The 22573-nt window shown below is 41.9% G+C and overlaps 1 protein-coding gene across 8 annotated transcripts in view; it reads left to right on the forward strand.

Annotated features, from left to right (window-relative positions):
- adcy7 (adenylate cyclase 7) overlaps positions 1-22573 on the forward strand; it is a 63912-nt gene that overhangs the window by 36208 nt on the left and 5131 nt on the right. For 5 of the 8 annotated variants that reach the window (XM_074609901.1, XM_074609918.1, XM_074609883.1 and 2 more), the window contains 20 exons: positions 1411-1608; positions 2069-2233; positions 2610-2759; positions 7636-7796; positions 10454-10565; positions 10964-11091; positions 11554-11712; positions 12263-12407; positions 13083-13268; positions 13644-13687; positions 15367-15426; positions 16383-16460; positions 17614-17683; positions 17804-17901; positions 18024-18108; positions 20032-20169; positions 20318-20419; positions 20745-20941; positions 21153-21261; positions 21565-21723. In XM_074609901.1, the coding sequence (XP_074466002.1) occupies positions 1411-1608; positions 2069-2233; positions 2610-2759; positions 7636-7796; positions 10454-10565; positions 10964-11091; positions 11554-11712; positions 12263-12407; positions 13083-13268; positions 13644-13687; positions 15367-15426; positions 16383-16460; positions 17614-17683; positions 17804-17901; positions 18024-18108; positions 20032-20169; positions 20318-20419; positions 20745-20941; positions 21153-21261; positions 21565-21723 (2544 nt within the window). Of the gene's footprint in view, positions 1-1410; positions 1609-2068; positions 2234-2609; positions 2764-7635; positions 7797-10453; positions 10566-10963; positions 11092-11553; positions 11713-12262; positions 12408-13082; positions 13269-13643; positions 13688-15366; positions 15427-16382; positions 16461-17613; positions 17684-17803; positions 17902-18023; positions 18109-20031; positions 20170-20317; positions 20420-20744; positions 20942-21152; positions 21262-21564; positions 21724-22573 lie in introns of those variants that run through there. The other 3 variants (XM_074609927.1, XM_074609936.1, XM_074609946.1) reach the window with 2 other exon arrangements.

Genomic DNA, 22573 nt, shown 5'->3' on the forward strand with positions numbered 1-22573 from the left:
GGAGGCATCCGTGCTAGATGCCCGAACCACCTCAACTGGCTCCTTTCGACGCAAAGGAGCAAGGACTCTACTCCGAGTCCCTCACGGATGACTGAGCTTCTTACCCTATCTCTAAGGGAGACGCCAGCCACCCTCCTGAGGAAACCCATTTCGGCCGCTTGCACCCGCGACCTCGTTTTTTCGGTCATGACCCAACACTCATGACCATAGGTGAGAGTAGGAACGAAGATTGAACGGTAGATCGAGAGCTTTGCCTTCCGGCTCAGCTCTCTTTTCGTCACAACGGTGCGGTAAAGCGAATGCAATACCGCCCCTGCTGCTCCGATTCTCCGACCAATCTCACGTTTCATCGTCCCCTCACTCGCGAACAAGACCCCGAGATACTTAAACTCCTTCACTTGGGGTAAGGACTCATTCCCTACCCGGAGTAGGCAATCCACCGGTTTCCTGCTGAGAACCATGGCCTCAGATTTAGAGGTGCTGATTCTCATCCCGACTGCGTCACACTCGGCTGCGAACCGATCCAGTGAGTGCTGGAGGTCGCAGACCGATGATGCCAACAGGACCACATCATCTGCAAAAAGCAGCGATGAGATCCTCAGCACACCGATCTGCAAACCCTCCTCCACCCAACTACGCCTCGATATCCTGTCCATGAATATCACGAACAGGATTGGTGACAAAGCGCAGCCCTGGCGGAGGCCAACCCCCACCGGAAACGAGTCCGACTTACTGCCGAGGATCCGAACACAGCTCTCGCTTTGGGCGTACAGGGATTGGATGGCCCTGAGCAGTGCCCCCCTCACCCCATACCCCCGCAGCACCCCCCACAGTATCTCCCGGGGGACCCGGTCATATGCCTTCTCCAAGTCCACAAAGCACATGTAGACTGGATGGGCATACTCCCAGGCCCCCTCCAGGATCCTTGCGAGAGTGAAGAGCTGGTCCGTTGTTCCACGGCCAGGACGGAATCCGCATTGTTCCTCTTCGATCCGAGGTTCGACTATCGGCCGAACCCTCCTTTCCAGCACCTTGGAGTAGACTTTACCAGGGAGGCTGAGCAGTGTGATACCCCTGTAATTGGCACACACTCTCTGGTCCCCCTTTTTGAAAAGGGGAACCACCACCCCGGTCTGCCACTCCTTAGGCACTGTCACCGACTTCCACGCGGTGTTGAAGAGACGTGTCATCCAAGACAGCCCCTCCCCACCCAGAGCCTTCAGCATTTCAGGGCGTAGTCTTTAAAACTAATTTATAACAACTGTCTTCTATTATAGCTGACACATACTAGTAATTGTACTATGACTTATGTTTATATAGTACTTTATGAAATGCCATCGCATGATTTACTGACATTACTGTAATAAAACGTGTGTTTATTTTCCTCCTTCTCCCCCGCGGCTGGAGCAGAGCGCAACGGAACACTGTGCCTTTGTGAGCGTGGTGAGCGGCAGCCTGTGTGTGTTTCTGGCTGTGTTTGTGCTGGTGTGTACGGAGATACTCTCGCAGCGATGGAGGCGTCTGCTGGGCCTGATCGTATGGGCTACACACCTCACCATGGGCTACACCTTCATCTTCAGCGGCCCCATCATTCTGCCTTGGGACCAGGTAACCTCATCTCCCAGCCGGGTTCAGATTTAGGTTGTATTTTTTTTGTTGCGAGTGACTTTTATAATATGATCCTTGAAACTTGCAGGCATGGCAATCTTACACAACAAAACACAATGTACACAGATGTGAAGAAGCTCCAGAACTATTACCTAATTTCATTTTTAATATTTCCCACCTCTAGTATTTAGATGACGGATCATTTGAAAAAAAACTTGCATTGATTAATCGCATTTTCTAGTGTGTATGCACTTTATTTGCTGATAATAAGTCTATACAGTGTTATACAGGCATACAAAAACATTCACCTCTACACAAGTTTCGTGAGTTCTGTGACCACACTTTTAAGGCACCAGATGACCCAAAATGATTAAATGGTCGCAGCATTTAGCAATATGTGATTTAGTCGTGGCGTAACAGATGACTTCTTGAAATAATGGAACCTCCTCTATGTTTCCAGGTGCCTTTCTTCCTCTTCATCATCTTCACCGTGTACACCATGCTGCCATTCCAGTTGTGGTACGCCGTTGTGCTGAGCGTCATCTCCTCGCTGTCCCACATCATGGTCCTCACACTGCGCCTCACCATTTACGGAAATAAGCAAAGTCCTTACCTTGCACACCAGGTAAAACCAGTAGGGTAAAAACTATGTCATTATGTTATAGAAATGTGTCTGTAAAGCTAAAGGATACGTCTGCAGCTGTGTGTTGAAGACTTCAAGATAATACTGGTTATTTAAGGACAATGTTATCTCCCTAATGAAGCTGCAGCTCAGTATTTTTGTGTAAATATTCTTCATCATTAAATTTAACAAAAAAATAATGACCAGAATTTAGACATAATAAAATGTTTGGCCAGTGTCACATACAAGAAAATAAACAAAAGTAAAGGTTGAAAGTAAAGCTACTAACAAAGTAAATGAGTAATCTCTACAGGGGTTCAGATACATTCATGTGTTTCCATTTGAGCTCTAACTTTTGCTACTGTGTCTGTTTCTGTAGCTGCTGTCCAACGCGGTGGTGTTTCTGTGTGGCAGTGTGGTGGGAGCCTTCCATAAGGTCCTGATGGAGAAAACTCTGAGGCAGACTTTTCAAGACACCTTGAGGTGCCTGAGCATGCGGATGAAGCTGGAGATAGAAAAAAGACAACAGGTTAGTGTAACTCACTGAATAGCTACACTGTCTGAAGAAATGGCCATTGAATATGAAAACCTACAGTATGTTTCCAAAGTCTTTCAAAGTTTGGCTGACTACGTTAGAGCAAGTGTCCTAAAAATAATAATAATTTGATAAATTTGTGTAAAACAAAGACCTTCTACAGCCACATAGATCCTCATTAAGAAAGGTATAGAAACAATGACCAACACATGCATTAAGAAACATATACAAATAAATCACAAATACTCACTACTTAAAGGGATAGTTTGGGTGTTTTGAAGTGGGGTTGTATGAGGTACTCTAGTTTGGAGAAACAGACACGAGTTACCGCACAGAAGCAAAGCAATAAAGCAATGCACTGCTGTGGACGGGGCTGGCAGCAAAACATATTTTAGCCACCTAAAAGAAAGACCCACTTAAAAAAAAATCAATATCCGTTTAAGTGTACGCTATATTAGCAACCCCCGTGTTCTGCGAGGTAAAATTACAGGTTTTTCTATGGAGTCTGGTGGCTTTGGCAGGAGCATAGATGGATACCACGGCTTCAGTTTTCTCATCGAAAAGGGCTGTCTGGCTGCAAGGTAAAGCGGTGAAAATATTCTTAATATAGCGTACACTTAAACTGATATTGATTTTTTTAGGTCGGCCTTTCTTTTAGTTAAAATACGTTTTGCTGCATGCCCCGTCCACAGCAGTACATTGCTTTGCTCCTGTGGACTCCGGCCTATTTCTTCAAGCTGGGGGCGTGCCTACTGCCATCTACTGTAAGTAATACACTGACTATGGATAAATACCTCGTACAATCCCATTTCAAAACTCCCCAATTATCCCTTTAAAGGACCAGTGTGTAACATGTTGGGGGAACAATTAGCAGAAACAGAATATAATAATCATAACTATGTTTTCATCAGTGTGTAATCACCTTGTGTTGGAAAAATACAAACATGTGCACATTCCTAAGGTCATGACAGGTGACACTCATTGCCCCTAAGGCCTATTTCTGTTTAGGTGAGGGTCACCTGGTCAGCGAACTTGTAGAGCCTATTTGAGGATAAGTAACCCTAGTGTTTATTAAACCTTTAAAAGACTTTCTCTTGATTTTCGAGTCCTTCTTTACAGAAATTGCCTCCACACACCTGAAACTAAGAATCGTTGTGTTTTCATTAGCTTAGAATGAGCCTTTCATATCTACATTGGGAGCGGGTCCTCTTCACAGAGTCCGCCATGTTTCTACAGTAGCCCAGAATGGGAAAAAAAACAACCACTGGCTCTAGAGAGAGCCTTTCACGTTTTTACGTTACCTGAAGGCTACCGTAGTTCTCCAACACTTGTGTTACTGCGGTGACGTGAGCTGCAGAGTGCTAAACCGTAGTACCGCCAGCTGCCGTCTGACTTCTGTTGCTCCTAAAGTAGTCTTATTACGAAATGGCCTCTGAGTGAGGCGAACAACGTTACCACGGTTTTGCACTCGGCGGGTCACATTACTGCAGTCTTAGAAAGGGAGGAGTGAACGGAGGGGTATTCAGTTGGTGGAAATCTGCAACTTCACCTCTAGATGCCGCCAAATCCTAAGTACCTTTTAAGATTATAAGAAATACAAATCTGGAAAAATCTAAATAGTGAAATGCATTACAGTCTGCATGGCTTTAGGATGATTAAATGGGCGCCTGACACATTTGGTTAAATTAGGCCCACACTACATCCATACACACTCTCATCAGGTAATGGTAAAAAATAGGATGGCATACCACCATTTTATTAGCGAGGAAATCTGTACTTTGTTTTTTAAGCCAATTGTGATGAGCATTGTAATACCTTTTATTTTTTCTGCATAATCTTTATTTTAGTAACCTCACTGAATGGAAAGAAACATTACAGACAAATGATGAAAATAGCTAGACAGTAATCGTTATTGCCATACTCTTATAATTTTATTTCATCTTTAAGCTTTGTCTTTGGCTGGCCTCATGGTGACTCTCCCGTGGATGTTTTCATTGCGACGAACAAATCCTTCTCAAATTAGATTTTCCTGTGATGCTTTTTAAATTAGATGCATCTGCGCTGACTTGCTTCGAATTCAGAGACATTTTTAAAACAGTCATTTGTTATGGCTGTTGCTTAGTGCGGGGACATAAAACGTGCTGACAGGGAAGCTGCTGTGTTGCCTAGCAGGACAGGAAGGAATGATTTTAATCGTTAACATTTAAACCTCCTGTTGTATTTGAATTGGGACTGAAAAAAGGAGCTGGGTGCACACAGTTAGCCAAAGAGAACAGGGACATAATAGCATGGGGTGGGGGGATCCAACGACGTTCCTAATGGGGGACCAATGAGGAACTCACATTGTGTTCCCACATTCATTTCAGCAGGAGGGAGCACAGTGCGTTCCTCCTGAAATGCTTCTACCTACTGCTTTCCCATAAATCAAAGTAAATGTATGCGTTTTGTGACGACAGATTTCCATATTTAAGATATGTACTATAAATAAGTAATTAAAGTAATTTTATTCGTTTAGAAATGAAAGCCTAATGGATAACAATTAGAGCAGCACTATATCATGTGACACAGCCTACAGTTGCACATCATCATCTTTACAAAGGCTACTTTATGAGAGGTGAGTTATCGTGGGAAACTAAAAACGATCATTCACACACACACACACACACATACACACAAAATTCATTGCCTTACGTGAGTATTTAACCCTCTCCCACATGTTGCGTCGTCACAACCCTGATTTAAAAAATGATTAACTTTTGATTATTTTGTTTTTTGTTTTCTTCAACTCGAAATCTCAAATTCAGTTTGAATGTTTATTTTTAGTTATTTTAAAAAAAGTAATCAAAAATGAAAAAGCTGGAATGCTTTGAGTCAAAACACATTCACCTCTTTGCAATAACACCCCCAAATTAAGTTGAGGTGCAATTTTATTATTTTGAGTCCTTGAGATGTCTGCACAACCTGGAGAGTGTCCAGAAGCACTCCAGGGAAATAAAAGGCTTGTGACAGCACACTTTTGCTTTTGCAGAGAGCCACATGGAAAATGTTAAAGATCCCGTGGTCTAATGAAAAGTAATCTGAACTCTTGCTGTAATGCAAAGCACTATGTCAAACCAAAACTGGGCACAAGTCTGTAGCCAAAGTGTGGTAGTGGTAGCATCATGCCAAAGGGATGGGAGGTGTTTTCAGCTCTATTGGCTAACATAAGAAAATAGAAGGATCCATAAATAAAGCAACATGCAGGAGATTCAGAGAGCCAAATGAACACTGGCTTCCAAGGGTCTCAACTAAAACGCATGGGGGAGTCAGCGTTTAGCCACTCTGGCTTTAGTCTCTGGAGCAATCTGAGGATCTGAGGGACTCCACCTCTGTGGACACGTTTAAAAGAATCCTAAAGACATATCTTTTTAGCCCTTTATTATTAGTTTTTAAGTCTTAATCATTGCTTTTTCTACTATTTCTATTTCTTGAGTGACTTTTATTTATTTTATTGTTGTAATTTGTAGTCTTGCAAAATTCTATTTATTGTTTTATTTTTTTGTCTGCTGTTTTAATCTTCCTCTGTGAAGCACTTTGGGCTGCATGGTTGTATGAAAGGTGCTATATAAATTGAGTTAAGTTGAGTTCAAAACAAGAATGTGAATGTCCTTAGGTGGCCCGCCTGAAGCCCAGATCTAATTCCCTTCAGATAATCACTGTAATGAATTGAACATAATTGTTCACACACACACACACACACACACACACACACACACACACACACACACACACACACGCGCACACACCCCTCATCCCACCTGACCTACCTTGAGCAAATATCAAAGAAAGATTCAGGAAGAAAATGTCAAAATCCAGATTTTACTAGCTGAAGTACATAATTATGACTCACGGCCTTGTCTGCTTGAATACCTGATAAAATAATATTTAATTTTCAAGCACAGTTCTAAAACCAAATTATTAACTTATGTCAGACAAAATCCTCCACACACGAACACTTTGCTTTGGTCTCGTACCTTAAAATTTCTAATATTTGTTCTCCTCCATCTATCTATTTACATACTCTTGTTCACTCTGAAGCACTTTGTGGTGACTGTATTATGTTAAAAGCCGTTCCGTAGATGAATTTAACAAGCAACAACTTGACTCAGTAAGTGAAGTCAGATGATCTAACCTGACGCCCCTCTGGTGGTTTGAAGAGGGATTAATCATTTCTTGAGAAGTTGCCTCTTCAGATTCCTGTCTTAATCAAGCCATTGGACTTTGAACACTTGCCAGGCCTTTGTCTATTGTGGCAGACTCGTTCCAATGTTATTTTTTTTAACTGAAGTAATGCGTTGTGCCATACCCATGCTGGCGCAATGTGGAATATTCTTCCTCTTTATCATGTTTACCATTATTTGGCTATCAAGGCGGCACAGTGATATAGTGTTTGAATGTATTTGGTTGAAACTGTATGAACGTGCTGGTTCCTTTATAAACCATCCCTGCTCTGAATACCATGCAAAAATTGAAGGGTGTCGGGAGAGCACTGACTCACTAATAGTGCCACCACGGGTACAGATTGGTGCCTGTACTGTGGTATAGCTACAATACTGACATAGATGAAGTGACGGGCACAGGTAAAAAAAAAAAAAGCCCTGATTGTTCAGGTGAACGGCGCTCTGACAGATGCTTGATGAGACAAATGTTCATAGCTGGATATTAAAGAGGGTTGATGAGGTGGGTCTGGGAGTCCGAGCTTGTGTGTGTGTGTGTGTGTGTGTGTGTTGTGGCTGTTCCCACTGAGTGTGACAGTCAAATAAGCCTGGCTCACCTAAATTGCTGTTATATAACTAACTGTGTGTGTGTGTGTGTGTGTGTTTGCTTGCAGGAGAACCTGCTGCAGTCTGTGCTGCCGGTCTACATCTCCATGAAGATGAAGCTTGCTATCATGGAGCGCCTGCAAGACTGTAAAGACAAAGAAGAACAACAGCGACTGGTCAAAGATAACAACTTCCACAGTCTTTATGTCAAGAGACACGAGAACGTCAGGTACAACCACAAAACACCTTAAAACACATGGAAAGCCATAGATTTTTTGATTTATTGATCATTAACTAGCCCTCACCTCATCATGGAAGTCTTGTTTCACTGGTCAAACCATGCACTTAGGGGATGGTTAAAAGCCTGACTTATTGATCTGCCATCAAGACCTTTTGAGGATGTTCAGATGTCCTTCTACATATTTATGATTTTGTTTGCAAAGTATTAATGGAAGTATATTGACTGTCCTGCCAGAGATTTTGAATGGTAGTAAATGTCACAAGTGAAAACGTAACTTCAGTTGGGTTATGACTAGTAACCACTATGACAGACTTGTGAAAAACCTGTATCTTAAACAGCAACTTTAAAAAAAGAAGAAAAATTAGTCTTGCTTTTGAACTTTGAATTGCTATACTTGCATATCTCAAAACTAAAAAATGTGTTCTTTAATCAGACTGATTTCATTTCACATCTGTCTACCTCGTCTGTATTTGCAATTTTATAAATCCTCAGTCGTTCTCAGGGAAACTTGCACACGAAAGCAAAAAAAAGTGCACTCAAAAAGCAGATTTTCCTGACCACTTGTAACTATGGAGATTAGTATGTCTATTTGTTGTCAGAGCAGTGACCCAGTTACAGCTCTTTGTTTTATGAGGGTTTCATTCATTTAGCAAGTGTTGACAGATATTGGGTCAGCTTAACTGAACTTTGGCAGATGGCTTACCAGCTAATTTTTTGGGAGGGGAATAAATGTAAGCAAGATACAGCCTCTTCCTTACCTCAGTAAGGGAAATACATTATAGTGTTTCTTAAGGTGAACACTGGAAGAAAGTTTAGTTGTGGCTTCAGAAGATTTAGATTCTAAACTTTTGGTCTTTGCTGATCAAGAGGTCATTTGTGAAGGCATCAATCATGTTTGCTGCCACGTTGATTTAGTAAGAAGGTGTCGAATGATAGACTGCAACCCTGACCTATCCCTATAATTACCCCAGTCAGACCAGGCATTAGCTGTGTCGACTGTCTCATGAAGCACCTGGCCGTCTTCAGTCAGGCAGTGGAACAGGTGCCGGGTGTGCGTCCCTCTGCTGGTCACCAGACGGACAGTTGTACTCAGGCCAGGCTGAAACTTTTTTTGTTTTAAGATTTTTTTGGAGCATTTCTACTGTATTTGATAGTGAGAGAGACTGCCAGGAAAGGCAAGCCAAAACACACCGCCGCTGAACAGAGTGCGTTAAAACAGCCGCCCCTGTTATTTTCTATGTACATCCCCACACCGGTGGCGGCTAGGCGCTCGTTGACGCGTTGAGGTCGAGAAATATCTCGAGCTATATGACCCACAATGGCAAAAAAGATATTTCCTGGTGAGCCATAGCTCTGGAGATCAGCTCTTCAGGTGAGAAATCAAGTTTATGGATGTTCACACATGATTTAAAGCTAATGCAGAGGTCGAAGTAGTAACATACTCAGATTGTTTACTTTAATAACAGTGTAAAAATACTCTTGACGTGCATCATATGACATGTCGTGGTGCTGCAGCGCTGCGGCGGAAGTGTGTTTTCAGCTTCAGCCTTAATGGCTCACGTGGTGAGCTACCAGGGTGTCCCCCAGGCTGCAACTTTTAACCAGAAGGTGCTGGTAATCAGCTAGATGTGGTGGTTTGTTACTTTTGAATATTTATGTACATAGTTTGAAATGATGTGAACCCCAGCTCAAAGTAAAATTAAATACATTTCATCCTGCTGTAATTTACGTGCACAGCATTCATTACACTTGCTGACCTGTCCTGTAGCCCGCTAGATGATGACCATGGTGTTCACTGAGGCTTACAATGCCATGGTTAGAATTTCAATTCCCACTGGCCAGACGTGCTAAGACGGGGAGGCAGGTCAGGTGCTCTGTGTTGGTTGGGCTTTTGCCAACTTTCCAGCTGGTGGTGTCGGGGGGGTCTTTCAGAGGTCAGATGAGATAACAGTGTCCCTCTGTGGTCCGCTGAGCGGCAGCTTTTAATGATGCCTAGGATATGATTCAGCATTGAATCAGTCTGGCTTTTTAATCAGTCACTTATCAGGTCTACTAGAGGTTAATGGGAGGATGGTCAGGAGCTTTTTTGACTGATCATAATGGGCCAACAAAGCTGTACAGAGAAAATCAGGCCCAAATTTTGTGGACACAAATGGTGTAAGCTTCATGGTCCCTTCATAGCAGTTTGTAAAGTTGATTGACAGATTGAAAAAGTCAGGGATGATCTCCTAATATTAGTTTTATGTTAGCAGCCTGGACATGTAAATCACACAGCATTATAGACAGACAGATGTTACATGGATGTTGCTCACCAGTTATCCATTGTGTTGAATTGCAACGGCATAACGGAAACCTGATTGGTCTCCGTGAGGTCTCTTTTTGGGGAGTCTGCAGGACTCACCTTGGTGGATGTGGACTTTGAAGGATGCTGTAGTCGCTGTGTTTTTTCTAGATTAATTTGTAGCAAATCGTTAAAGTAGTATTTAACTTTAGTGGTTGGAAATGTAAAAACAGTTCAGTTAGTAAAGTAGATTTATTCTTTATGTCGTTAATACTAATAACAATCTTATTTTAGACGTTATTTCTGTTTATGTGAGTGTGTTTTGTGTATTAAACCCTCATTGTATTATTTCTCTTTCTTTCAGTATTCTGTATGCTGACATCGTCGGCTTCACCCGACTGGCCAGTGACTGTTCTCCCAAAGAGCTTGTCATTATGCTCAATGAATTGTTTGGGAAATTTGACCAAATTGCCAAGGTGAGTCACCATTTACAATTTCATCGTGTCATTATTACACTGACCGCTACGCTTAACTTGCAGTAGTCGCTTTGACCTCTTGTAGCAGTGATAATGTAAAGATTAGAGTAGTGACAGGAAGATTTCTGCTAAACCTCAGACTGGCTGGGAAAATCTGGGTTGGGCAGTTGAACGAGGAAACACTCTCTTCTTATCAAGCCACAACCAAGGCACTTAAACTTCAGTAGCACAGGACTGCGGTTGTATTGATTGGCTCCCATGTGTTGGCATGTGTACACTCATATCCTGTCTGTCCGCCTACCCGCATTTTATGCAACCAGGCAACTCTTTAAAATATTTGCCTGGTTGCATAAAACCAGGCAAATAACCACGTTTCTTCTCTCCTTATTCTCTTTTAGGAAAACGAATGCATGAGAATCAAGATCCTTGGAGATTGCTACTACTGTGTGTCAGGGCTGCCGGTCTCTCTGCCTAAACACGCCAAGAACTGCGTCAAAATGGGCCTGGACATGTGTGAAGCCATCAAGTGAGTTTGTGCCAACCATCACCCTCAACCCTGACTGAAACATCTCTCGATTTAACTCTTACAAGAGATGTGATAAGCACAAGTAGCTTTGGATTGTGTATTAAAAGCTATTTGTGGAACCGCTCAGAGAATAGTGCGGTATATCTGTAATGGTGAACAGTAGGGTGAGTCATTCTCAGTCATGTCTCGAGTTTGGTGACACACAGTTTGTGTTAGTTAAAACAAATCTTATACAGTAATGCCTGGAATTACACAAGTTGATAAGGACGTTCAAGAGTGTTAAGAGTGTATTGCAACAGTAGGAAAGTATGACCGAATGTTGACTCATTGTAGACATACAGTAGGGCTGCACATATGGAAAGGCCGCAGACTATATTGTGATGTCCTTGAATGACTGTGTTCAGCATATAGAAACAACCCTCAATGACAATGAGCTTTAGTATTGCTGTTAAACTCCTCCAGGCAGGTGCGGGAGGCCACAGGAGTGGATATCAACATGAGAGTGGGCGTGCACTCGGGCAACGTGCTCTGCGGAGTCATTGGCCTTCGCAAGTGGCAGTTTGACGTGTGGTCACATGATGTCACGCTGGCCAATCACATGGAGTCGGGAGGCCTTCCAGGGTAGGTTGTATTACTTTTGTATCATGAGTTTCATAACTCCCTATACAGATTTACACATATTGTGTAATCCATTATTTCCAAAATCCATTATTTTCATGTAATGTAGTTTTACCAGGAACCAACTGAAGATGATGCCAATATCGGCATTATTGGCTGTTCCATAACACAAGTTGCAAAAAAAAAATCATATTTTACTTTAATTTAACTAATTAATTGCATAATAACAATTCCATGATACGATTTACATAACATCTACATGTCTCTTAAAATCCCTAATATTCTGTAATTTTTTCACAACAAGATATTGTAAATGTTCCGTTTGAAAAGGATCGAATAAGAATATTTATAATTTCTACACTCCATTAACAATACAGATACATTGTCTTTTACACAAAAAGTACAATTTTAAAATGTATTAAAAAGAGCAACCACAATGGTGAATGTAAAAGTGTCATTGCAATAAATAATATAAAATAATCAACTAGTCGAAATATGTGTTAGATATGCAAAGTATTTCAGTCTTTCTCCTGCTCTTTCCTCTCTCGGACAGACGTGTCCACATCACAGAGGCGACTCTGAAGCACCTGAACAAGGCTTATGAAGTGGAAGACGGCGATGGCCACCTTAGGGACCCCTACCTGAAAGAGCAACAAAGAACAGAGAACACCCGAACCTACCTGGTCATTGATCCACGGGTGAGTCCTCTGTTCGTCTTCCTCGAAAATCCACATTAGCCTGATGTTGCTTCCTACATATCAACATTTTTTGTTGTAGTCCAAATGCCGTACGTCATGGCTGATATGTTAATTTAATTTTAAAACAATCATAGTCTTGTACATCATTATTTGGTTTTCCCCACCATACTCATTGCTATCGGTTTCACCCGAGATAAACCGTGAGGCATACAAGCAAACTGCTTTTTTTATCATGGATTTCTGGATTTTGGGGTTCTGGACAGATTTATCAGTATAAGCTGCACACCACTACTGCATAAACAGATTTTTTTTGCAAAACATTTTCCTCATCACTCTGCCTACAAATTCCACCATTATTTGCCAGATTTGGTACTTCCATGCATTGGGCACTTGCAACCAAATTTAGATGACCCATGCACATATCAGGTCTGAGCAATCCTGCAGAATTGGATGGAATTCTGACAAAACTCCTGCAAATCTTGATCCAGATCCAGATCTATGAACACATCTAGAAGATTGCACAGCCGTAGTGGGGGGTTTGCTATCCCTGAGTGCTCTCTCATGATTTTCATGATTTAGGAACATGCTCACCCTCATTTTGGTGCCTCAGAGCTTCAGCTAAATAACCACATTGTACTGTAAATGTCATGTTGTCGTGTGTGTTTGTGTATTAAGTCTAAGGACCCATCATTGAACAGCCGTAGTGCTAAACCTCGGGTGAATGATGGTCTGAAGATGAGGGCGTCCGTGCGTATGACCCGTTACCTGGAATCTTGGGGGGCCGTCAAACCTTTCGCCCACCTTCAGAGCCGAGAGGGCTTCACCCCAGACGCTATGGTCAACGGCAAGTCACGCTGCAAGGTAAGCAGATGGTTTGTTGTTCGTTGTTATTAAGGCAACAACTACTCCTCTGCTGGAGCCCATGTTAAAGAGTACACAGTTGCAAAGCATGGTTTTGCTGTGTTCATGATGTTAAACGTTTTAGGCAAGTATGAGAAACTTTAAACTTGCTCTTAATAGATGATCTGATTTTCTAGTTTTCTGATGAATAGCTAGTGTTTCAGAGGTATCGCAGGCAAAATGCACACAATGACTAATGGTAATAATTTTCTTGTGAGAGGTTCAAATATTTCTCAAATGAAAAAGCTGGATAAATTGAGTTTCAGTGGGTTTGGCTTTCAACACTCACATCATCATGCGTTCTTATCGGGTGAATGTTGTCCCTGTGTTTTCCAGGACATCCCTCTGCGATCAGCCCCCGGCTCCAAGATCACTGAGAGGTAAGAACAACTCTGAGCTTCTACAGTGACTGCAAAATGAATTCTTCTCACTATTATCATTTTTAACTGCATATATTAAACTGTACTCACACACATTTCACCCTGGACGTCGGCCCGTGTAACACCACCGTTGCTCAATAGCATCAACTGTTTCCCATCACCTTTTCCTGCCAGGACTGTTCATGTTCATGGAATGTGAACTTTTCATCGCTGCATCACATTTCATTAACAATATTTTGTAACACAGTATATCAAAGTGTTTAGAAAGATTATCATAATGATTAAAAATGATTGCTTTTCATGGAAGCTTAGAAAATTTGATGGTATGATGTCTCTAATGGGTCAGCATTATGGTGTTATTATGGTGGTCATCAGAGTTAACAGTCGTGTTAGATGACTTGTTGTTACATGTGAGATTTTTCTTTGAATTTGGATGTGTGACTCACATTTTAAAGGTTCTGAATTTGATATCCAGAGCATGAGTATAGCATCAAATAACTATTAGCTATGTTTCTGAGCTTCTCCGTGCTTTGTTTACATTGAAAACGCCGTCCCGACCGTGCGTGACAGCGTCGTCGCAGAAGCGTAGCACCCGCCCTCCGGTTCCCTCTCAGGTTAACACTGGTTAGCTCTATCAGCACTTTTGCCGCTGTTTGCATTGTTAGTGCTGTTAGCACTGTTAGCTGCGAGCCACTGGCTGGCCGTCATGTTGAGAGTCGTTGAGAGGCAATAGAAATGTTCCCAATCCTGTATTTAGCACCTTTAAACGTTTAATATCCAGTTGATGGTCTAATCTAAAGTGATTTACAGTGAGCAGGCAGGATGTTTAGTTTTGTGAATTGTGATTGATCAATTATTAAGCACTTAAACTATCTAACTATATATAAACATCCCAGCGGAGGTGATAAAAGTGAAATTGTTCTTAAAATCAAACATTATTTGAAAATAAGTCTGCATATGTTCCCAAAGCAAAAGGAGTGTTAAAGGAGTTGGTCTCAAACTGCAAATGAAACATTTGCCAAAAAAATGTCGTCACCGAGGGTCTGCTTATTGCAGCTGTGCTACTTTGGCAGTCGTTCCTGCAGAGTGATGGTGGGAGTGCTGAGCTCCATAACGAGCCCCTCCATTAGCTTCAAATAATGCACAGACAAATTGATTATGGTTGTAGCTTATAATGGCTCGTTCTCTTTGCCCGTCTGGTACAGGCCGTAACCGTACAGACAAATATTTTAAAGTATTGCTTCTGATTGTGTGGGCAGGACTCACCTACACAAACAGCGTGGGAGTGTGGAGTAACGTGATTAGAAGAGATAAGTGTGTGCCTGAAAGCACACGCTTTTCACACAGATTTGTTTTAACTCGGAAATAGTTAATTTCATTCATGTATTCACAGTCCACTGTAGCGCAGGCAGCGGCTAGTGAACATGTCTGAGGCTGAAGTGACAGTGAAATGAGGTGCACCCACTCAAGCTTGATGACATTACATAGCAGGGTGTATTTTTTTCTGTGGTTAAAAGGAACAGTTATGAGTGTGCTACTGTTGTTCACAAGCGTACATCTAGCTATTGTTTTGCATGGATTTTCACATTTACTTGATCAGTGGCCCTGCGTATCTTTCGACTCCCCACTGCTCTGTTGTGATGAATTTGTGTTTGTGTTTCACTGTTGGGCCCTGACAGCTTTGATGAGTCTCTAGAAGAGCCGTTCACCTTGCCTACTCCTCCATTCAGCAGCTATAAGTGAGTGGGGCCTTCGTGGCCCGCAAGGTCCTCATTCCCTCAGTGCAGTAGTTCTCAACCTTTTGGCTTGTGACCCTAAAAACAAACACAAATGGATTCACACTCATAGACACTTGTTTTAAATTCAAAAGATGGTGAGCTTTCACATACTTTTTTGTTTCAACTATTGTTTTAAATTGCAGATTAGTACCCAGTAATCAGTATGCGTCATGCAATTTCCCAAAATGAACTGATTTATTTAAATATTGTTGAATTGATTAATTTTTGTGGGAGTAGAGTAGAGGCTAAAATGACTAATGTATCACAGTAATTATTAAAGATATAACCTATTACACCATAAATTCCAATACAGCACTCATTCGGTGAGTCCCACACCCCATAAAAACATGTCTGTGTGATGTCCTACAGGGTGAGAACTATTGCCTTAGTGGAGAGCCTTGCTTGTCCTAACACTAACTTGAGCAGTGGTGTCCTACTGTTCCTTACTCACTGCTACCCCAGGGCAACATATGATCTCAAAAGCCACAAGAACCCTTGTAACCTCTGTTAGTGGACTGACATGCTCCTATTAACACTGATCACTGACTGGGGCTTGTGTGTATCTGGGTCTGGGCATCTGTGCGAGTGTTTCCTTCCTGATGCAGTAGGGGGTTTCCAAGCAGAAGCACGGCAGACACACTCCAGCTGAATCCCGCCGAGATCATCATCTAACACACAGCACTCTGCATCCGGCACACTCCCTCTACGTAACTCTCTCCCAGGCACAAACCATGTTGCTCTTTTCTCACTAATGCTCCGAATGGCATTAACCACGTTGCCTCCGAGCACAGCTAAACCGGACCCGAGTAACCTGCATGACCCGATCTTGTTTTCCCAGCATCTATTCCAGTCAGCTTGTGTGTTTCAGTGTCTGTCCGTCTGCCTCTTCCTAATTGTCTCTGTGCTTTCCGGTGCAGGAACAAATCCCAGAAGAGTAAGTTTGATGAGGAGCTGCACAACGAGATGACTACTACCATAGATGAGCTCAGCAGCAAGTAGGTTTTAGTTCTAGTCAAATCACATTATGCATGGAGTACATTTAATAAAATAGTGTAACCCAAATTGCATGAAAAATATGACCAATGGTTCAATTTGCACTGAATCACACAGGGGAGAAAGACCTCTGCTACACTATTTTCTATGGGTTGAAATGTTCAAGCAGGTTGATGATAAAGCAGATATTTCATCGATAATGGAAAACGCCTGTTGTGACACCACGGATGTTTTGCAGAAAGTTTGAAATTTAGGCGTGCCGATGTGAAAAACTTCTCTTATCAAGATATTGTGGCTCAAGTTTCAGTGAATGATAACAAGTATTTACAAAATCGTCACTTTTTAGCCATGCTAACGGCGTTGCTCAAGGGATGGCAGTGTTGGTTTGTCGGTCTTTTGTTTGTAGGTCGTCCACCGCTTTGGTCCAGACTGAAATATCTCAACCCCTATGAAATTTAGTACAGGCATTCATGGTTGCCAGACGATGAATCCCACTTACGCTGGTAATCCCTTGACTTTTCTTCCAGCGCCACCATGAGGTTGACATTTAGTGAAATGTCTTGACAACTATTGGATGGATTAATTGGAAATTTGGTGCAAACATTCATGTTGCCATCAGGATGAATTGTAATAACTTTGGTTATGGTGCGGTGATCCCCTGAATTTTCATCTAGCTTCACCATCAGGTCAGAATTTCAAATTGTCCAGTACTTTGGTTTAATATCCGCTAAACTAATTACATCCACATCATCCTCAGCTGTACTTTGTGTTCAGTGCTAACTATCAAATGATAGCGTGCTAACACACTAAGTTAATATGGTGAACATGATATCATTATGCCTGCTTAAAGGAGCAACAGCTGGCGTTTAAAATGGGTACAGCAGTCCAAATTCAAAACATTGGAGCCGTGGCCTATCCGCTCCTCCGGTGTGACTGAAATTTGAGGGTTACCGCGTGCACAGAGCTGCTAGCGTGGCTGCAGACTCTTAGTCCTGGTAGCATATCTTTGCAAATACTTTAGTAAACATTTTTATTGATATCAAGATAATGCTGTCTATTGCACCATACATTTTGCCCGAATCAATCACTCTTACTTAAGAGCTTTAAGTAAGAGTGATTGATATATTTCTTCCTTCCTTCCTTCCTCTCTCTCAGGCAGTGGTCTAAAACTGAAGAGAGTGGCAGTTTAGCGCTGTGGTTTCCAAAGAAAGATCTGGAAAAACAGGTTAGTTTAACACAAATCTGTGTTAATTAAAAAAGCATTTTATAATTGCACATTGTGTTACATTTCAATTCAAGCATTCTGGTGCTGAACTAGAGGTCCTTCTGTTTTTCCTCTTCTCAGTACCGAGCCCTGGACTTGCCCATGTTCAAACACTATGTCGGCTGTGCCACCTTCATCTTCCTCTGCATCTTTTCAGTTCAGATGTTTGTCACAAAAGAGTGAGTATGATGTGATTTTCCTCTGTTGTCAGCAGAAGAAGCACACTATGAAGATGATAATTGCACTGTTAGGAAAATAAGATGCCGGAGACTGATTTCACTCTGGTTCTCATCTCTCTCAGCCGACAGATTTTGGGGATGTCATTCGGAGTTTTGGTCTGCTTGCTACTGCTGACCCTGGCCATCTGTTTCGCAGGTCACTTCCAGGTCAGTGTTTTAACATTAACATTTAGATATTCAGGTGAATGAAGTTCAAATTTCAGCTCTTTTGGGGCAGTTTGTCCCAGTTAGCGTTTAGGTTTGTAGAAAGTGGAAAACAAAATTAGCCTCACAAGCACAGCAAACCTGTCATCACTCTTTTACAGCAACCTCTCAAGCCACATTGAATGTAGGTCAAACGTCAGCGTAAACGAGTCATTTCTCCAGCAACACTTGTTAAAGTCCCACATTGTATAATGCAGGCCTGACCCTGGAACCTCATTACATGTATGTGACTCACGATGGTTTTGCTCTAAAAGGATATTCAATGAAATCAATTTCCTGATGCTTGAGAAGTGAAATGTGGATGTGTCATTAAATGTGAAATTCTTTATAGATCATTCTATTGCTGTTGTGTGAAGGCCACACAAGATGAATACCAAAAACAAAATGGCAAGCCTTCAGGGAGGATGTAGCTTTACTCACCACCTGCTTCCTCCCCATTTTTAGGGCTGTATTATCCAACAAGCAATGTACAGATAAGATTTTTTTAATTAAAAAAAAATAGAAGATTGTGTGATACGACCGCAAACTCCATAACAGCTACTAATCTTGTGCTTGTACTAACATTGTTGTGGGAAACTGCTGTTTCCAAGGTCAAGGAATGAACTTTAAATCGCAAAACAAACACGTGCATTCTGGGTCAGACTGTGAGTGATTAGTACAACCATCTCTGTCTTGCTTTTTAATTTAAAGGAGCAGGCCTGTACATTGAAAGAGAAATATTCTTCAGAAAAAATGTTGTATTTGACCATTTATTTTCATGTTATTTCATTTCAAATGATTCATTTAAACCTAAAATGATTGTTTTATGGTTTCATAATACCCGTGCATTTTTATGGCTCCACGCCGGTGATTATGTTTCTGAGTTGTCCGTCTGTCCCATTCTTGTGAATGCGATATCTGAGGAACGCCTAGAGGGAATTTCTTCAAATTTGGCACAAACTGAACACAAGGATGAACTGATTGGATTTTTGGTGGTCAAAGGTCAAAGATCAAGGTCACTGTGACCTTGCGCCCATGACATTCTCGTGATATCTCAGGAACAATTTGAACAAATTTCTTCAAATATGGCACAAACGTCCAGTTAGACTGAAATATTAACCGATTAGATTCTGGTGGTCACTGTGACCTCACATTCGCCCCATTCACGTGAAGGCAAAATCTCAGGAACACCTGGAGGGAATTTCATTACATCTGGCACAAGCGTCGACTTGGACTCGAGGATGAACTGATTAGAATTTGGTGGTCAAAGGTCACTGTGAGAATTCATGTGCTAATTATGACAATTTCCACACAGATGATGAAGTGATGAAATGATGAAGTGATGACATAGTTTTTACATAATGCAGAGCTTTAGGCGAGTCATGGAAGACAACATCAATGTGTCCTTACGGTGGTCTTGTTTTTTGCGTCTGTAGCGTGAGAAGAACAACAATGTCATCAAGATAATCCAACATGACTTGCAGCCAACTATAAGAGGTCAAAAACACAAGCATGTTACAATATGCAAGTGCTTGATAAATAAAGGCAGGAGTGAAAAGGATGTGTGCACCTATGTTTGTGGTGTGTATGTGTCATGCTTCACCGTGCCAGAATTAGCCAGTGTGAGGAATGGAAACGTCATGGAAGCTATCCGCTGCACTCACCGTAGCTTTCTATAGCTAACCTACTGACTTGGCAGATGACACCTAACAGTCAGTCCTTGACAGGCGGTGTGTTTTCTCCTCTTAGACAGATTCCTACACTGGAAATAGCCAGCGATGCCTCACTCACACATGATGTCTGGAGATGGATGACTACGTAGAAGCCACGTGCTTCTCATACCGGTTTGACTCCATCTCTCTCCTCATTTCTCTTTCTCCTCTGCAGCGCCTGTTTCCAGAGAAGCTGTCGAGGTGCCAGTGGTTGCCAGCTGTGTCGGAGGCGGTGGTAAAGCGGCCGTGTGTGCGCCTCCCTCTGGCCACCATCACTACTGCTGTCATCATTATCTTGGCAGTGTTCAACCTGGTGAGACTACGCTCACAAATCTGAGAGAGGGTCATTCTAGGCTCTGCTATTTCTAGCTGTGCCACACACTTCATAGCTGCAATGCCAGACTTCAAAGCATGCTGTCCAGCGGTCGCTTGTCAGTCAAATGTTTTTCATCCCTCTGCAGTGCTGCGTCAAGACAAGTCAGCCAAAATTGTCCATTGATGACCGGTGTCACTCAAATTATTCTCTTGAGCCGGGATTAGAGGAAATGCTCTTCTACCTGCCTGTAAGTGATGGGTTTGTTAATCACAGGCAATAATGAAATGGTGATATTTAATTTTTTTTTTGTCATATCAGACTGGATTAAATAGTATTTGCAGATAGTTCTGGCATGGGTTTAATTGAGTACCAGAGAAGACATGATGCTTCAAAGGATGAGTTATAGTTATTGACAGATATATTGATAAAAATGTTTACAATTACATAATAGTGTGTTGTAAAACATTTTATTTATTGTTTGTATGCTGCTTAAAAATGCAAAATAGGGGTTGTAAAAATAAATTGTCATTTGACTCTGGTATAATTCCATCCCTTGGCTTTCTCTCCCTCAGTACTCCGTGTACTGCTGTATCCTGTCGCTCATTGCATGTGGAGTCTTCCTCCGGGTGAGCTTTGAGCTCAAAGTGCTCTTCCTCTCCCTGGCCTCAACAGCCTACTACATCATCATCCTCAGCACCAAGAGGGACCTCTTTGTGGTCTACGGAAACCTCCTCTGCGCTCAGCAGCCCGACTGCTGCAACTGCACCAGGTGTGGGACTGAATGTAGAAACAAATTATACTGTGTCAGAGCAGTTTATTAAGGACCACTTTATGACAATATAATCAATCGGTGATGGTGGTCGGAGTCACAACTCCATAAAGAGACATTACATTTATTAATTTACACAGAATAATCATGTATGAAACGTGTCAATGGAAGCAAAGTGCAGCCGTGAATGTTGTTGTTTGTTCTGCAACAGAGATGATCACACCATCCTGGGATATTTAGGGCTGGTGAAACACCCCCAGGTGATGAGCTGCATATATATCACCCTCTTCCTCGTCACTATGCTCATCATCTCACAACAGGTAATGACGATCTTCACCACTCTGTCCTCATTTTGTAATCCTCACATCCCAAACTGACAAACTAAAAACATATCAACAGATTACAAATTGAAATGTGCAAATGGAGTCTGTAAATCTTCACATTCAAATCATTCATGAATTTATCTATATGTTTTATATATTTGTCTCTTCCTGCCGTCCGCCAATTGGAAAATGATAACAAGTATTAAATTTGAGACTGCAAGAAATCCAGGAAAATTCCAGTGAAATTTGTTTTGAGTTATGGTTTCCTTCATTTTCACTCGCCGTGTTTTTGTCGGCTAGAATGAGTCCTGCTTCCGCCAGGACTTCCTGCTAAAGTATAAGAACCGCACAGAGCAGGACGAGATCGAGACCCGGGAGAACCTGAACCGCTTGCTGCTGGAGAACGTGCTGCCGGCCCACGTGGCAGCGCTGTTTGTGGGGGAGAATAAAAAGAATGAGGTGAGAGAAGGGCCCCCTGTTAGTTATTTGACATATGATCATTGATAAATGAGAAACCAGTTAACCACAATTCATGTAATATGATCAGTTGCTCACTTTATTCAGCCATCATTCTGCAATGGAAAGGTACATTTTCACAATTTATCAGCATTATAGAGACAGACCAACTCAACCTACCACGACAAGTGTGAGTCTGTGGGAGTCATCATGGCAAAATTTGGTCCTGTAGCGGTAACTAACACAGAAGACCTTTTTAGGACTTTGCCAGGTGTTTATATTTCTGTCTGTGGACAGATTTTGTCAGCGCGATAGCGTCACAACGGTGCAAAACTTTACAGGTGTGTGGTTGAGAACAAAATAAAGGTTGAGTTCGAAGATGGACCGGTGTCGCTGTCGCAGCTGGGAATCAAATATTCATCTCTACTTCATTCAGCAATGACTATGTTGATTCAGTCAGTCAAATTCTACATTTTTACATTACAAAATCTTTTCATCTGTTAATGGTTTCACAGTTCTCAGGATAGACATGTAGTGTCTCCCGTGATGTTTGGGTGTCTTTAAAATGTCGCGTAAGATGAGGCAAAAGGTTCACTAATGTGTTAATTGCTTGAGGCAGAAGCAGAGGGCATTTTTTGCCCTCAAGTGAAACACGATACTGTGCACATTCAGGTCATCAGGTTATCATTGACAGTGACTTTATTGTAAAGGTGAAACATGACATGGAGCATCATACATTACAAACACATACTGGACATATTTGAAAACCCAGCGTCTATCAGAAGAGGTTTTGATGTCTTCCAACATCCCCGATGTATTTTCATTATGTTTGGTTTGGTGTAGCGTTATTAAA

Source organism: Sebastes fasciatus, chromosome 2 (genome assembly GCF_043250625.1).
Source record: "Sebastes fasciatus isolate fSebFas1 chromosome 2, fSebFas1.pri, whole genome shotgun sequence".
Taxonomy (NCBI): Eukaryota; Metazoa; Chordata; class Actinopteri; order Perciformes; family Sebastidae; genus Sebastes; species Sebastes fasciatus.